General features: G+C 41.5%; 1 protein-coding gene across 1 annotated transcript in view; it reads right to left on the bottom strand.

The window, feature by feature from the left end:
- Positions 1–18,185, bottom strand: part of CDON (cell adhesion associated, oncogene regulated) — an 80,728-nt gene that overhangs the window by 43,265 nt on the left and 19,278 nt on the right. Inside the window, exons 2-6 of the mRNA XM_006775052.2 lie at positions 5,942–6,077; positions 4,157–4,429; positions 2,189–2,335; positions 1,202–1,345; positions 285–572 (exon numbers count right to left, since the gene is read on the bottom strand). Coding sequence (XP_006775115.1) covers positions 285–572; positions 1,202–1,345; positions 2,189–2,335; positions 4,157–4,429; positions 5,942–6,017 — 928 coding nt within the window. The 5' untranslated portion in view covers positions 6,018–6,077. The remainder of the gene's footprint in view (positions 1–284; positions 573–1,201; positions 1,346–2,188; positions 2,336–4,156; positions 4,430–5,941; positions 6,078–18,185) is intronic.

Raw genomic sequence — 18,185 nt, 5'->3', positions numbered from 1 at the left:
TTCCAGTCTCGTTCCTCCATGTCATTAAGAAAAACAAGCTCTGTGCTATGTAACCGGGCTGGGATGAGGTTCCTAAGAATGTCCAGGTGAAATATCCTGTGACACCCAGAAATACTCCCTAATTCAGGAGTCCATTAGGAAAATGAAGCTCGTTCTGTCTGCTGGTGTAGGTTTCCTGATAGTCCTCATTTCATTCATAGTTCATAAACAGATCTTCCATTCAAACATCAGTTAGATCAGGAAAATAGCTTGACTTGAAAAAAGTTCACTAAGTAGCGTCTTACCAAGTACATTAACCATGTAAGTCACGTGCTTGACGTCTCCAGACTTGCTTCCCACCATACAGGAATAGTTTCCAGCATCCATTGGGTCAATGCTATCTGTGGCAAGATGAGAATACAACCTCCTCCAATTGCTTCCCGCCACCGCGTCCTGACCGTCCTTCAGCCAGTGCACTTGAGGAGTTGGGACCCCACTCACCACACACTCCAGGGTTATAGGACTATGAGAAAGCACAGATAATGCCTGTGAAAGGCGGGGGTGAAGAATGTGAAAATCGCCTGAAGAAGAGCCTGGAAAAAAGAGAAAACAAAAAATTATCACGTCCCGTCTCTTCCGTAGCAGTTCTGTGAGCTTTCCCACCTTCCCATTTATTCTTCTTTACATGACAAGGTCCTGCCTGGTAGCTAAATCATTTGTAGTTGAGAATTAAAATGAAGAGAGGTTGTGATCCTCTCGGGCTACTTCTGAATTAGCAGTTTAGAAATGAAGGACAGGAACCACTACTTCACTAAGCTTTGGCTATTGGTGCTACCTCAACTGAAACACCTTATTGTAAAAATTAGGCATGAAAGCTAAAAATCAGGTAGGAAACAGGACATATACCTATTTTTCATAATTCACAGCCACAAACTTGATCACCACTAATATCAAGTTATATTTTCTCTGTAATTCATTTTTATTTGAGCAAAGGCCAAAGTTCTCTACATGTATTCCACTCTGTCATCTTAATCAAAATTCTCCTCTAACAATCATTAAAACATGTTCAATACTATTCTATTATACATTTATATATTTAACTTTTTATAAGATTTCCTTATGGTAAACAAACACGATCTGAAAGAAAAAGGAACTCTCATTTCCCAATGAGGAATGCTCCCAAGGACTCCTCCTCGTTACCAATATTCTCCCAAATACTTACGACTCACAAGGAGCTTTTGGCCAATGGGTTCGACTTTTAATTCATGTGTGACCGGATTAAAAGCTGCACATTTATATGATCCCTTGTCCTCTAAGGAAACGTTCAAAATCTGAAGATTTCCTGATGGGAGGATTAAGTAATTCTCTGAGGAAGGAAAGGAATGCAGTTAGGCCTCTCTCTTTACAAAGGATACCAGTGAAAACGAATCGATTTTGATAGTTCTGCTTTAAATTTAGACAGAAGACTGGCAGCAAATACACAATTGAGGAGAATTCATGAATGAAGGAAAGGAAAAGTCAAGGCAGAAAAGGTCAGGAGTACCAGAGTAACAAAAGCAAGCCCATTGGAAACACTGGACAACAGATCGCTGGTTGGGAACACAGGCAGGAGAAGCAGTTAGACAAAGACTCAGTGACCAGCTACCTCGCCACCCTGGGCAACCCTGCACCTGTAGCACTGATCACCGGTGTTCGGTCATGGCTATTCAGTCCTTGTTTTTCTCAACGAACAGGTATTGAGTGCCTATTTCCTGCCAACGATGGCCCAGGCACAAGGGACAGAGCAACGAAGAAAGAGGACACAGGTCCAAACTCATGCGGCTGACAGTCCAGTGCTGAGTGGAGGCGGCAGATAACCAACCAGCAAACAAAAACATGTATGACACAAGGCTCTGGGGGAAATGAAGCTGAATAGAGAGGACAGAGCAGCAGGGCATACGACTTGAGGAAGGGCCCAGAGGGCGGTCTTCTCAGAGGAAGGTCTGTCTGGGCAGAGACCCGAAGGAGTGGAGAGGGTGAGCCCAGGGAGTGCAGACTGTAATCATTTCTGTCAGGTAACCATTTCTCCTCATCTCCTCCCTTGACTTCTGAGAACACGTATGCAATGCATTGTTTGTACCCACGATCCCCAGCCTGTAGAGCTTAATAGCAGGTTCTTTAATGAACATTTGACCTCTGGGTGCCATTGGCGTTTCATGAAAACTCTCACCTGTCGAGTGCCTCAGCCACTTCCCGCGGATTTTATAGCGCACCTCGGCTTTGGGGTTGCTATCTGGTACCTTGCAGCCAATGAGACCAGCACTTTTTTCTTCTGCTGTAATAACATGCTTTGTGGATGAGTCAAAATCACCAAGAACTAAAATAAATAAATACACAGAATAAATAAATGTAAATGTGAACTCTCTTTCCCAAAGGAAACTTAAAAACTAAAAGCAGCATCTGCAGCATGGCTGATGGTGGCAGCGAACCCCAGGTCACAGGGTAGCAAGCTTTTTTTTACCCCACAGAGCAGTTGGGGTAGAGGTGCATGGTTGAGGCTGGAGTTAAGCCATGGCACCCTTTCCCGAAGACATCGAGAAAAGCAAACCACTCTTAAAACATCAGGGAGAATTATAAAGCATAACTATTCCCATTTTGTCAAGATAGACCCTTCTCAATCCAGTCCCTCTTCAAAAACTGACTTCCCCCTGCCCAGCCAGCATAGTTCACTGATTGAGCATCAATCTCTGGTCAGGACACATACCCGGGTTGAGGGCTCGATCCCCAGTAGGGGGCGTGCAGGAGGCAGCCCATCAATGATTCTCTCTCATCACTGATGTGTTTTGTTTTTTTCTCTCTCTCCCTTTCCCTTTCTCTCTGAAATCAATAAAAATATGCTAAAAAGAAAACAAAACTGACTTTGGGTTTTTTTTTTTTTTTTAGTTTTATCCATTTCAAACGGGCCGGATCCGGCCCGTGGGCCGTAGTTTGCCCACGGCTGAGACAGACCCTTCTCAATCCAGTCCCTCATCAAAAACTGACTTCCCCCTGCCCAGCCAGCATAGTTCACTGATTGAGCATCAATCCCTGGTCAGGACACATACCCGGGTTGAGGTCTCGATCCCCAGTAGGGGGCGTGCAGGAGGCAGCCCATCAATGATTCTCTCTCATCACTGATGTGTTTTGTTTTTTTCTCTCTCTCCCTTTCCCTTTCTCTCTGAAATCAATAAAAATATGCTAAAAAGAAAACAAAACTGACTTTGCCTATGCATCACTATCCTGTTTGCAGCTACACATACTCAATGAAATGGTTTATGAGGAACCTAGGACGTGGAAAAACAACGCTGCATGTCATGTGGGTTATCTGCATATGCCGGCGGGGTCTCAGGCCCTCTCCGTGTAAGTTACCACTGACGCAGCCTGCAGGGAAGCCTGTTACCTCCAGCGCTGAGTGCAGTCGGCAGCCTGCCACTCGCCTGCTCTCAGTTGTGCGTCCTGGAGCGATCCACGGGTCACAGCTCTACACAAACATTTGCTCTTCTCAGTTATGACAAACTCACTACTCCTGGGGAATCCACATTTGCTCTGTAAATAGGGGTGCCCTTGCAGAGACGGTTTCCCTTGCTGGAAGCCATCGCCGTTTGAAAGGCAGATGGCTCAAACTTACTAAGAAAGCTGCGAAGTCCAGATTTTCCCTAAGTTCAACACTCAACATTCCTTTCTTTACAGTCAGTTATTATTTTCCTGTTTCTTTAGCCTGGTTTCAATTAAATAAATTAAAATCACTCAGTGATCAGGCAAAAATAAAACAATTAGATGTGAAAGAAAGATAAAGAACTGCATAAATAAAAGATAAATAAAGATAAATAACTGAGCATCAAAGTAGACAATAGGTTTTTCGTTGTTGCTCAGATTAAGGACTTTTAAATATCAAGACATTCAGAATTCACTTTAGAAAACTGTCCTATCTATGTACAAATCCACTTCCATACCCTTGTTACAGATGAAGACAACTAGGCTAGGCTCACAGAGGTTCAAATGCATTTCCCCCACGTTAAACACAGCAAGCGTCAAGGCAGGAATGAGAACTCGTGTGTGTCCTCCTCCAAAACCCATGCTCTTCCCACAACTCCAAAGTGCAACCACTGACAGTAATTTCAGGAAAACCCATGTAAAACAGGGACAAAATCAAGCTCACCTGCAATGGATACTGTTGCAGGGCCGCTCACAACTGCACCGACGCTATTGTTGGCAATGCATTGGTAGTAACCCGAAAGGGAGGGGTTGAGAGAGAGAATAGTCAAAGTGCCCTGATGAATCTTGATCTGCTCCAAGTTTCTGTCCAATCTTTTCCCATTATGCAACCACGTGATATGAGCAGTCACAGGTTTAGCAGAGCAATGTAGAACTACAGGTCCACCAGGTTTCTGGACAGCAGACAGTGGCTCAGAAATAAAATAAGGTGCCAGGTCTACAAAGGAACATTCCCCGGGTGCAAAGGAAGGGGAGAAGGAGAAAGAAAGTACATTAAAGACATTTCCTCTCAGTCCACCTTGCTTTATCTATATATGTTATGGTTCTTAATGCTTGTAAACGTTTTAGGAAGTCTTAACAGCTCATTTTTGGAAGAAGTAAAGGCAACATGTTAACCTACAACTTAATCAAGGTACAATAGATAAGAATCCTTAAGCTATAAATGAGAAATGGCAAGTTGCTCATTTAAGGAAGTAGCTTTTAAGAAATGAAAGTTGACTGTCTGAAAAAGTGGCGATGACTTTCAAACTAAAAAGAAATCTCTACCAAGTGACCAACAGGGTTTGACTTTTAAGAGCAAGTTATTTTATAACTAAAGCTACAGTACAGCTTTACCACTTCCCTTCAATATAAAATAATGTTCAACTTTTAAGGAAGCGCAAGTAGAAAGTTAGGAAACCACAATGGACTACAAAGTCTATCCTTTTTTTTTTTTTTTTTTTTTTGGATAGAAGGCTCAATAGGGCATCAACCTCACTATTTTTATTTGGTATTTGGAATAGTTTCATTTGTTATGTCTATTCTCCCAGAACTTGGGGGAAGAGAGGGTGTTCACATACTTAAGTATCAAAACAGAGCTCTCTCTTCTACCCCCCTTCTACCCCCCCAAAAAGAGGTCAGAGGGTAGGAATGCTAGTACTCTGGCAGAATAAAATACTTAAAAAAAAACCTCACCAATATGTTATTGAATCTATTCTTACAGGATATTTGATCAGAAATGAAGATTAAGTGCCTCTCTACTGTATCTGAGGTTGTTTAGCAAAAAAAAAAAAAAAAAGTAATAAAATCATTAATTCAATTTTCCCTTACTAAACCTAATATAGTTGTACAGTGTATTTAACAGAGGAAAAGAAATATTATTTAATGAGTAAACATCAATGTATATCATAATACATCTTTACACAAGTCTAAAGTAAAAAGAAATGCCTGTGGGCCATTGTTAGGCTCAGGCTTACTATACACACTTAACAACAAACACATTTAAGCTTTTCAGTAACCCACAGAGTTAGGTAGCAAATTAGACAAGGTCATGAGAGCTGGGTTTTTAACCAAATTCTCTTACTCCAAATTGAATACTATTACATGCTGACACTAAAATTTCTTTTCGGTGGTATGTAGTCAGCATTTTATTCCTGTTATAATTTGCAAATTCAGAAATCTGAAACATATCTTTTTACTGAAAAAGTCACAATTGCAAAATATTTATTTTTAAGGCAATAAAAGGCATAAATTACAAGGACAATGATGGGAAGGTCTGCTAATGCCCAAGACGCACTACTAAAAGGTTCTTAAATTGCGAAGTTAATCAGTTTTAAAATTTGGTCAAACAAATTTTACAAATGTCTTTAGAATCCATCACCACCAGCAAAATACTGAAGTCGAGGTTGTTGTTTTAAGATTAAGAAGAGGAGACGCTTCGGTTAAAACACTACGGTTCTTCTATTCTTACCTGAACTCACAGAGGAGCACAGAAAGGAAAGAGTCACATACAGCAGTGTCTGTAAGGGTCCAGGATCCGGATGCATAGCGCCAGATTATGGACGCGGCTGGACAGGTTTCCAGAGCAAAATCCAGGCCTTGGCTCACTGAAACACAAAGAAAAGAAAATCTAAACCACAAAAAGAGTTGGCCTCATTGATCCGAGTTGTCAATAGCGTTGTGAGCATGATTCGTATCTTCACAACTGACAAGCTAATCCCTGGGTTCTAGATTACAGTTAGAAGGTTTGCTCATTCTTCCAAAGTATTGGGAATACCTCTTATTATGCAGAACCATCATTCCAAATGAACACATTCACCGCCTGTACTGAGTTTGTTTTATGTCTCACACGCATCTACAACTCAACACAATCAAAATGCATGCCTCCTCTACTGTCCTTAAAAGCAGAAATAACAGAAACAACAAAATAATAGCAAACATTGACATAGTGCTTAGTATGTGTCAGACACCATTTCAGTGCTTTTTGCTACATTAACTTCATCTTCACAACCACCCTATGAGATTGGAACCAGTGGTTTTCTTCCCTTCTTTCACATGGGGACTCGGGCTCATGGATTGTTCAAATTGAACACCAAGTGCAGGCCTTGGGGATGCAGTTTACTTAGCAAATGTGCAGAACATCCAAAGACCACTGTGGTGCGAGTGGATGAGCCAGGTGAAGAGCACAGAGCGAAGCTGGCCTAGACCCCATCCAGCTTTGAAAGCCATGGGACGGATTTTGGAATTGAGTGCAAAAGGAGAAAGGGAGTAAGAAGAATCAACTGCTCGTTCTAAAAACAGTTCTGAGGATGTAATGAACAGCAATTTACATTACATATATTACAGGAGAATATAATAAAAAATAGTGTAAATAACTCTATGCTGTCAGATGGGTACTAGACTTACTAGGGTAATCACTTTGTAAGGTGTATGTGTCTAATCACTATGCTGTATACCTAAAACTAATATAATATGACATGTCAACTGTAATTAAAAAATAAATTTTAAAATGATTTTGGGATTTATTCCCAATGTGACGGCAAGCCCTTAGAGGACTTAGAAAAGGGGAATGATGGGCTCTCATTTAAACTTTAGAAAGATCACTGGCTGGTAGGGGCGAGACTGAAGTGGGAAGACATGGAAGAGGGTGACCAAGTACAGTAACGTAATTACTCAGGAGAGAGGGGAGAACATGGTGGGTAGAACAGTGAGTCAGCTGTGGAGGTGGTGAAAAGTACATGGATTCAGAACATATCCTAAGACAGAACCAACAGAATTTGCTGAAGGCCTGGATATAGAGTGTGAGATAAAGAGATAACTTAGTGCCAAGAATAACTTAGTTGTGGTTTAACAGAATAAATAATTGCTCTCTGTTTACTGAAATGGAGAAGACCGGAGAGAGGGAGATGACAAAGAGGGGTACGGTCGACAGTGCTGTTGTAGCCCATTAGGCATCTCAGTACTACCGTCAATCGACAATCACATGTAGCAGTCTGGAGCTGTGGAGCGAGTCAGAGCTGGAAATGTAGATGTTAGACCTGTAAAACCCATGGCCCTGCATGAGCTCTCTCAAAGGAAACTGAGAGAAGAGGTGACGAGGTAGGAGCCTTGGGACATTCCAACCGCTTAGACTGACACGGGGAAAGGAGCAGTGGGGATTGAAGAGAAGTCATCAGTGAACCTGGGAGAACCCGAGGAGAATATTATATCCAGGGGGAAAAATGGGGAAAAAAATTATTTCTAGAAGAGTCATTAACTCTCTCAATTACTCTGAGAAGTAGAGTAAGTGAGATATCACCAGAAAGGCTTCATGGAAATACTGGTGATACTGACAAGAGTGGTTTCAATACAGAAGGAACTAAAGACTGATGGTGGGTTCACAACAGAATGGGAAGGGAGGAAATGAAGCAAGCAGGCACAGAAAACCCCGTAAGAGCTTTGCTATAAACGGGCAGCAGAATAACAGGGAGAGCTGATGGAGATGAATGACGGTCAAGGGAAGGTTTGTTTTTGTGGGGGCCCTCTAATAGACAGAGGGTACAGCAATTCGGCAAAGCTAGAAATGCCTACTTCTCTATGCCAGATACTCTAAAATCTGCAAGTAGCAATTCCAACTTTATCCCAAACACGGACTATCAGTTCATGGGCTGCCTTTCCAATTTGTTCTTGCCGACCTCTTTTTACAAACGGGAGAGGGTATTTTGGTACCACTCATGGGAAGAAGGGGCCATCTGTGTGAAAACATTTTTGGTTTATTTGAATTCTCACTTGGTTCAAGGGTAAGAACTGACACACCGCTGCTCAGCAGTCAAGGCAAAGTAAACATTCAAGTAACTTGTTAACAGGAGCCACTTTCCTGAGAGAATGAGGACAAGGAGGAGTGTTTTCTTCCTTTTGCCAAATCTTTCCTCAACTATTTATTTATTGAAAAGCAGTAAAAAAAAATTCCTGAGTCAACTTTAACCCCAGCACATGATCTACTGAGTTTTACAGCTGTCCTTTAAAATTTCACAGCTCATTATTGCTGCCTAAATATTAGCACACAGGAATATCCTTTATTACCCTATCTTTCTATTAGGTTACTCATAACATGCTATTTTTAATTAATTTTTTTAAATTTTTCAGTAACAGTTGATGTGTATTAGTTTCAGGTCTATAACATAGTAATTAGATATTATATAACTTACTAAGTATTCACCTTGATAAATCTAGTACCCATCTGACACCATACATAGCTATCACAACATTATTGATTATAGGTTTGTGAACCTTTGAGAGATTTTAGGAAAGCATGAGCCAAGACAGGCTCTTTGTATGGAAAAGCCAAAAGTTGGGTGGGTTCAGGTCTCCAGGAATCACCAGGGCAGAGTGAACAATGTTCGCCAGGTTGATAGAGACTCAGATATGGTGCCTGCCTGCCGGCTCTCTGGGGAGAGGGCTCGGTAAAGTAACAACAGCCTCTGCCAGCACTTGTCGGAGAAGAAGCTAGCCCTTCAGCCCTCACCAGAAGCCAATAATTCAGTTCCTCCCCATATGTCCATGATGCACCTTTCTAGCTACTGTTTTAGTGCTGGAGCTCAGAGCAAGTGAGTCAGAGTAAGTCCATGCATGGGCTCTTTAAGAGGAACACTTGGGACCCCAGAAGCCCTCTATCTCACTCAGCCATAATCTCTGCTGGTCTTCAAAGTCAGAAGTTAGGGGGACTTCCCTTCCCAACACTGGAATCCTAGGCGGGGGCCCCGGTGTGGGGCTGGGACCACTGCCCTCAGGAGGACCTCCACAGTCAATATATCCCTTCCCATTTTTAACCACCACACGTGGGTTTGGGACCAGCCCGTTCACGTCCCTGCCCCTCCAACTAGTTTTGATGTGGCCTCTTCTTTATATCTTTAGTTGCAGGGTTTCTATTCAGCTAGATTTCAGGTGGTTCTCAATGATGATTGTTCTATAATTTTGATGTGGTTGGGATAGATTCCAAGTACCACGTTTACCCATCCGTCATCTTGACCAGAACTGCAACACACTATGTGTTGATTTTGCAAGTTGGAAAGAACTTATGACCATAACAATCACTTACTAAATATTTGTTAACTTGATTTATGTTTATGAATGGCAACCTTGCTCAGTTTGTTAAAGAATTATGATAATGAGAGTAAGGCCCTGAGTTCTATTGCACTACTGGAAAACTGCTCAATGCTATGTCATTTTTAAAAGTACTCTTTGTTGAAAAAGGAAATTCGATATTAGTATAAATGCTATTTGACTAGCAAGTTTATATATATATATATATATATATATACACACACACACACATATATAAAACACTTAATATGTAATATATAACTACATAAAATGTACATATTTATGTTTTATATATTTATAATTTATACATAAGTATATATGTCTTGCACTGCCCTACTAAATGAACAATTTGTTTGGCCAGTTTACCACAACTGAGCAAGGTCCCTGCCATTTGACATAGATCTGTGGCTTTAACATGCATGTCACCTTTCTTACCCATAAAAATTTACCTTAGCAAAGGGAAACAACAATCCTAATTCCCCCTGCATAAAAGCGGTCCCATCCTTCTCTTGTCCTCTTTTCTGACTAGGAAACAGCCATGGTGAGTGCACCTCAGCCCACTGCACCACTCACCACTTTAGCACAAAACTTGTTGTTTGACCTCTGTTCTAGTGCATTTAACATTCCAATATTCTCAGCACAAATTAAAAACAGAATTCTGATTTCAATCAACCAGATAGAACAGAATTCTGATTTAATCACACTTTCATTGTTTTAGACTTCAGGGTTTTTCCCACTTAGAATTTTTTTTAAAGCACCCAATGTGGTTAACATAATGCCAGGTACATAACATAATATTCAAACAAAATATTCAAGTTTTTTCACATATTCTATGATGAATATGTTACTTTTACAAGCAAAAAGTTGTTAACATGTTACTACAAATACTCACTGACAAAAAATCATTCAGCATAGAAAATGTGGACTACATAAATATACAAAATAATTAAACATGACATTTCCATCACCCAAAGATAACACATCAACATTTTGTTGCTTTTCCTTCTAATCCTTTCCATATGTGTATATTTACATGACTGAGATCATAACATATATAAAAGTTTTAAATCCTGCTTTATTCATTTACCTAATGATGATTTTTACTTATTAAAATTATTCTTAAACATAATTTGTAATAGCTATATTTTATTGAATGTAGTTTAATTTACTTAGCTATTCCCTTTTGAACAGTTAGCCTACACTTTTTAATATATCTGTATATATTTATTTTTGCTAATACAGATAATGTCACTATGGATATCTTTGTCCATAAATCTTTAACCACTCTAATTATGTCCTTAGAATAGATTTTTTTTTAAGTGGCATTACTGGGTCAAGAAGCACAAACATTTTTAAGACTTTTTTTATATAGTCAAATTTTTTTTCCAAAAAGAAAAAGACAGCAACAATGTACAACCCTATCTCCAACAACCACCATCAACACAGTGTGAAGGGACTCCCACTCACCGGCATATAGTTTAGATCCCTACACTATGCTAAGCAAAGAGTGAATATAAAACATGAATTTGAGCAATTAATTAAAATATTTGATTGGTCATAAAGCAACATTCACTGTCTAATCTAACAATATTCTAAGTTTACATAAAAGTAATGCAAGGCTCTGGCCAGGTAGCTCAGCTGGTTGGAGTACCGTCCCAATATGCCAAGGTTGGGGATTCAATCCCCAGTTGGGGCACATATAGGAATCAACCAATAAATGCTTGGACACGTGGAACAGCAAGTCCCTTCTTCTCTAAAATCAATAAATAAACTTTTAAAAATATAAAACAGTAATGCAAAAAGAATCAGCACTGTCCGTGCCACATTTATCAAACCCTGTCAACCTAAACATTCAATTACAAAAAATATCATGGATAAAAATCTCTGCTTTTTACCCCAAATTTATTTTAAAGTAGGATAGAGGATTACTGTTATACTGTGTGACTTTAATTTATAACATGTATTTCTCTAAAAAAAATTTGTATGCAAAAACTGCTAACACTTTTGGCAATATTTGCTAGCATTCAAAATAGTAAATTGCCGTTCATTTCAAAACTTAGACCCTTTATTAATGCTTTTGTCCATGAAGCACATATATACCTCTACATCCCTAAACTACTGGAGGTAGTAAAATAACTCATGGGGTTGGATTTAAATTGGTTCAGTCTTGCCTTACTATTGCACTTTGGCAAAGACCCGATCAATTCCCCATGTGAAAATAGAGCTGTTAAGACTTATCCAATACACTGGTCTCAAAGGAAATGAACATGACCACGGGGAAGTTCTGCTGCCTCCTTCGTATCAGCAGAGGAAGTTAATAGCCAACATAAGTCTATTATTTTCACTGCAGTTCTTTTTTTTATGTTTTTATTGGTTTTAGAAAGAGAGGACAGGAGAGGGAGAGAGAGAAACATCCATGAGAGAGACCCATCCACTGGCTGCCTCCTGCATGCCCCCTACTGGGAGTCATGCCCAAAAGCCAGGTATGTGCCCTGAAGGGGAATCTCCCAGTGCACTGATGACGCTCAACCACCTGAGCCACACTGGCCAGGGCTCACTGCAGTTCTGAGGAGCTGATGTAAGCGTCTGAGAAGATGCGGAGAGAGAGAAACATCCATGAGAGAGACCCATCCACTGGCTGCCTCCTGCATGCCCCCTACTGGGAGTCATGCCCAAAAGCCAGATATGTGCCCTGAAGGGGAATCTCCCAGTGCACTGATGACGCTCAACCACCTGAGCCACACTGGCCAGGGCTCACTGCAGTTCTGAGGAGCTGATGTAAGCATCTGAGATGTTTAGTGGTCACTTTGCTCCGAAGAAAGTATCTGGTAGTCCAGTCTCCCCAGAAAAAAAGAATAGGGACCCAAAAAATCAAAACAAAATGAAACAGCTAAGTGTAGTGTCCCATTAAACCTACAGATCAGGGGACAACTCTCTCTGCGTGCTGGAAAACATTTCTGGAGAGCTCCCCACCTTCACACGCCCCAAGCACTGCTCCTTGAGTCCTGGCCTGAAGTTTCTTGAGAATAATGGGCATTTCCCAAATTACGGGCCTGTAAGTCTCCCCCTCACACCCACACAGAAGGCAATTTGTCTCCTACAACAAACTATACTCTTATGCCATCCCAGGCTCTGAGGCATTTCTGTTGGCAACAGGAAGCTAAAGGTAATAAGAGAGGAAACACTTCCCTAACATTTACTTAACTTATTGTTCAGTGGTGAACTTAATGCTTTTATAACCCTTCAACACGCTGCCAGAATAATCCTCTGGGAAAACTCTTTCCTGAATTTCTAGATTTGATTCCTTTGTTTTTGAAGCAGGGCCTTGGCTTTCCTAAGGACGATCAAAGCTGTCTCTGAATTTTCCCCTCCCTCTACTCCTATTTCAAACTTTCCTAGTTTTCTTTCAGGCTTTGGGACAACTATGATTAACTTGTGAACAATAAAACTGGATTTGGGATTGGGATTGTTCTTCAAAATAGAGACTTCTTTAAGTTAGCTTCCTTTTATAAAGGCATCCCATTCTGTATAAAACAGTAATTCCCTTCTTTAAAAGAACTGATCCTTATTTTCAGACCGTATTTCAAACCAGGCTACTTCTTAACTGTTGAGAAAATATGAGTTTTCTGTACCAACTACAAAAGAAAAAATAAAACATGTCTACTTAAATTTTTTTTATTAAGTACTGATTAATTCAGCACAAGTTCAATTAGGGAAGTCAAACAGGCCATACATTTCTTAACCCACTGAACAACCTTGACCTTAATCACATCCAACTTTACATCTCCTGTCGACGTTTTCTTCATTCTGAGTATTTGAACAATTTAGCGAGGAAGCTAGTATTTCCTGCAGGCGTCTCCAAGAACCCTAATTCTCCCAGGAAATATTCACTCAATCAATTAATTCCATACACAGGTGATCAACTTTGGCCGAGAGCCTATGAGGGGTACAGAGATAAGATGAAAAAGTCACAATGCCTGAACTCAAGGCCACCGCAGACTTAATTGAGAAAAGAGGGTGTGAACATAACTTTGGAATAAAGAAAAGTGTCATATGTGCAATGAGAGGGTAAAAACTATTAAAAGAGTTCAAAGCAGATGAATTCACCTTTTATTCCACACACTGTACTTGGTACGGGCCTACTATGTGTCAGGCACTGTGCTGTGCTGGGAACTCGGCCATGAACAAATCAGACGGGACATCTGCCTCCTTGAGGATCAGTCGTTTTGTATGGCTCCTTTGGGCAAAGGTACACCCACCAGTTTACATGACACCGTGGTATTTGGTCAGAAACCACAGAAGGATTGGAGTAGCCTGCTATATGTGGATGGACCCAAAACACGGTGCTTCCTGTACAGATGCCAAGTGAGGGGCACAGTGAGCATGTTCTCTCATGTCCCATGTGACATGCGTGTGAACACTTCCACCAGCTGGGAAGCACTCCCAATGTTCAGCCTTTATTTTGTCATAAAGGTATTTTTCCGTACTGTAGCTTTGTGTGTTTTTTTGTTTGTTTGTAATATGTTTTTATTGATTTTTTAGAAAGAGAGGGAGAGGGACAGATAGAAACATTGATGAGAAAAGACACATCCATCCGCAGTCTCCCCCAGGCATGTGCCCTGACTGGAATCAGACTGGTGACCTCCTGGTTCATGGGTCAATGCTCAACCACTGAGCCACACCAGCTGGGCTGTAACTTTGTTTTTAGGGGCATGTGAATGCACGAAAACTATGTGCCTTAAAAGGACTTCCTGTCTGCAAGTCAGGAAGATTTCCTGCCTTTCCACCCCCTGGGAAGGACTTCCTCACGGGCCCTCCTTCACCAGTCATCACCCTCAAGTCTTCTTTCTCCTTCCTGAGCACAATAAATTCACTGCAATGTATTTAGAACAAGCTGTATTTATTCACTTTCAAAGTACTGTTTACCACCGATACAAAATTGGTTTTATTGCTTAGTTGATTTCTTTTTCTATCTGGGAAACTGTTTCACGTTCTTGGGTTGGTACGGACTACATCATGACTTTTTCCATCAAAATCAAAGGAAATGGTTTTTGCTAAGAGGCAATGCTTTTAGGAAATAAAGGTGTTCAGGAATTAAAGTAGTTACCTGAGGGAGGGATAGGTGAGCAGAATAAGGCAAGTACAGTGCTGTAGGAAAAACAGAAGGGTCACTTAACCTCGGCTGAGAGGGCTGAAGACTTCTCAGAGGACACAGCAACAAGGTGAATCAATGGATAAGGTCAGGGCAGGGTAGAGGGGATGAAAAGCAAGGGGAGGGAAGCATTCCAAGCAGAAGGAATCGAGTGTGTGCAGAATTAGAGGTAGAAGCAAGGAAATGTGGGCTGGAAAGTAGAGTAAGAACAGGAGGATAGGAAGTAGTGAGAGTTAAGGTCACAGAGGTGAGTGAAAGCTTGAGTATAAAAAAAACACATTATAAATTAGGTTACGGGTTTGGTTTTTATCCTCGGGCAAGTATTGACGGCTTGTAGGCAGGCAAGGGACAAGATCGGACTTGTGGCTTTCCACAATCGTTTACGCTGCAAGGTGAAGAGCGGCCGAAGAGGGGAAGAGAGGTTCAAAGGCTGTGGGGAAAGAGGATGGGGACCTGTGCTAGAGGATTATCAGGGGATCCATTTAAAAAATTAAAAATTACTTTTTAAGACGTGGATATATTTAAAGATGTTTAAGAGGTAGAACTGACAGAACTTGGATAGTGAATGAGTTGGACTGGGACAGAATATGATCTCTTACACATCTTTGGAATCCATTATCTGCCCACTTCTCTGTTTCCCCAGTGCCTCTGCCATAAATAAAGGAGGGAAGGCTGCTATCCAGATCTGTGACTTGTACAAGCGAGTAAGTGACGTTTCCGACGACAGGAAATACATGAGGAGCAGCAGGGTTCTCCGTGGTTTGCTGTTGCTCGTTTTTTGTTGTAGTCGTTTGATTTATTTTTTAATCCTCACCCGAGGATACTTTTTCCATTGATTTTAGAGAGAGTGTGAAGGAGAGGGAGGAGGGAAGAGAGAAAGAATCATCACAGTGAGAGAGACATGGATTGGGTGCCTTCCCAAATGTGCCCCGACAGGGGCTGGGATAGAACCTGCAATTGAGGTACATGTCCTTGACCGGGAATCGAACCCTCGACCCTTCCGCCCGTGGGCCAGCACTCTAACCAGTAAGCAAACTGGCCAGCACTGCTGTTGCTGTGTTGAAGATGGCAAGGGATGGAGGGAGGGTATCCTAAGGTGTGGAGCTAATGAGCTGGGGTGGACATAAGTGGAACTCGAAGAAAGACGTCTAGTAGGCAAGCAGCAAGAAGGCCGGATTGCTTAAGAACGACTTGGGAGGCAACAGCAGAAATATTTTAAGCAATAAAACCAAATTAAAAAAAAAAGAACTGACTTGCTATTGAGAAGGGGGCCTCAGGCTGAACCCTAAAAACACCACATTTGAAGGGGTAGCAATTCCTCATTCAAAATCATTCACATTATCAATACTACTAAAATATAAAAAAGCAAAGTTTAAACACAAAAGGAAAAGACCGAAATTGATATTCCACGGATGGAATCGAACAGATTTGTTTTAAATGAGTTTCAGAATGTCCCTGCGTTTCACACACATCTATCTTTCAACTGCAGTTTAGGGCAATCAGACACATTCCTCAACTGCCGACTCCTTCGTGATCACGGAGCCTTTGATCAGTGACAGTCTTCATGCTGTCCACATGGGGTCCTGAAAAATGAGAGGAGCAGCTGGCATCCATCCTTCAGTGATTTTACCAGAATGGGCAGGGGCAGGAGGAGGGTGAAAGGAGAGGCAAAGAAAGTGCTACCATAAATCTAGTTCCAACAAATACACCATCCAAAGTTAGCATATTAATCTTGGGGTTCTTCCCAGTTCTTTCGGCAACTGAAGAACCCCTTCAAGCAGCCATGTGCAACTGACAGCTCAGAGGTGGTAGGAGGTACATACAGAAGTCGAGCTGCAGGACACCAGACCCCCAGGCCCAGGTCAGTAACCTGCAGAGCTCTCTTCTTCCAGAATTCAGAGCCCTCGGGATGAAATGCAGCTCTCCACAGTACCCGCGTTTTGAGCACTTAATGACGGTGCAATCATTCAGATCAACTTAAAGAACGTTGACACCTACAGGTTTCACAACCCTCCCCCACTCCTGGAGTCTCAATCGGGTCAGTCAAGCATACAAACCGATCCTGCTGCCGGCAAAGCGCTTCCCTTCACTGCGGAGCGTCAAATGTAGAGAGGAAAATGGAAGTGACTGGGAGTTATGGCACCAAAAAGGCCAAATGAGCAGAGAAATAATCAACTCCACATGAGCCACTTCAGCCCCAACACAATGAAGGGCCGAGGACTAACCCCAGGAAAGGTCGCTGAGATCAAAGGTCACAAGCAGAAAAAGGCAGCAGGGAAGGGCTGCTGGCTGCAATAGCAGTCAATGTGGTCCCAATTACACACCAAAGAGGAGGTCTGGGCGAGCGTGGAGTTAGGGCCAGTCACAGTATTTGTATGTTTCACAAAAAAAGTCAAGTGTTCCTGTTCCACTCTCTTTCAAGGAGATATTTCCTCCTGCTTCCAGAGCACAGGAAACCAAGGACTGTGGAGATAAGATAATTCTGGAATCCACAGTGAGTCGTACAGGATCCTTACAAATATTTACAGGCGCAGCTGCACACAACCGGTGAAATTCTACAAAGTGCTTTGGGAGCAATTATCAGAAAGACAAAATGCAGCAAGTTGCAAGGGGATTACCTTGCAAGCATCACAGAGTCAACACTTGCCACAGATCCAGCACTCAGCAGATTTCCCAGTTTGTCATTGGACTTGGTTTCCTGGGGAAAAACAAGAGTTATGGTAACCACAAAACAAATGCTAAAAGCAACATTTTTAAGTTTCTAAGAACTAGCTAAACCTGAATAGACATCTAAAGAGCCAGGCAGACGCTTGGCTAAACTTCTCTGATGAAGAATGAAAAGAAGGGAATATGAAGACACGTGAAAAGAGCTCCCGGTAAGTGTTAGGTTATAAAATTAATACAGCTGTTAGTCAGTCCAGTGCTTTGTTTAGAGCTCACCAAATGAAACACATTTTCCCCTGGCAGTTACGAAAGACTCACTCACCCTCAAGGGGTTTGGTTTTAATAACAAGGAAATAAAACCTCAAGGAGAAACTCATTTCCATGAAGTCTATTCTAATATACACAGTCAAATACTTAGGAAAAAGCAAAATGAGAAAAATTAGAAATTTCTAATGAACTTGAGTCAATGCTGGTTGAGCAGTGGCCCCGTCACAACTGTTATGTTACCTGCTGAGTTATAAGGTCCCTAGAGACCTGAAACATGGCAATACGAGTTTCCTAGCTTCTTCCATCTTTTAACCTGGCTGCATAAAAATAACTGAAAGTGTCTAGATTTCATGGGGGCCCCTGCTTTGCTCAAACTGGTGATGGGTATTAATTAGGTCAGACACACTTCGTCTCCGCTGCTGGAGGAGCATGAAGAGTGGCCCTGCATCGATAATGGGACTCCACTCCCCTTTATGAGCTGACATACAAATCAACCACAGATGACTAGATAGTCAGTACATAATCACCACAAATGGATTCATAAGTCTAA

This window comes from Myotis davidii, unplaced genomic scaffold (genome assembly GCF_000327345.1).
Source record: "Myotis davidii unplaced genomic scaffold, ASM32734v1 scaffold148, whole genome shotgun sequence".
Taxonomy (NCBI): domain Eukaryota; kingdom Metazoa; phylum Chordata; class Mammalia; order Chiroptera; family Vespertilionidae; genus Myotis; species Myotis davidii.
The sequence above is the reverse complement of the archived record's forward strand: the minus strand, read 5'-3'. Positions and strand labels throughout refer to the sequence as shown.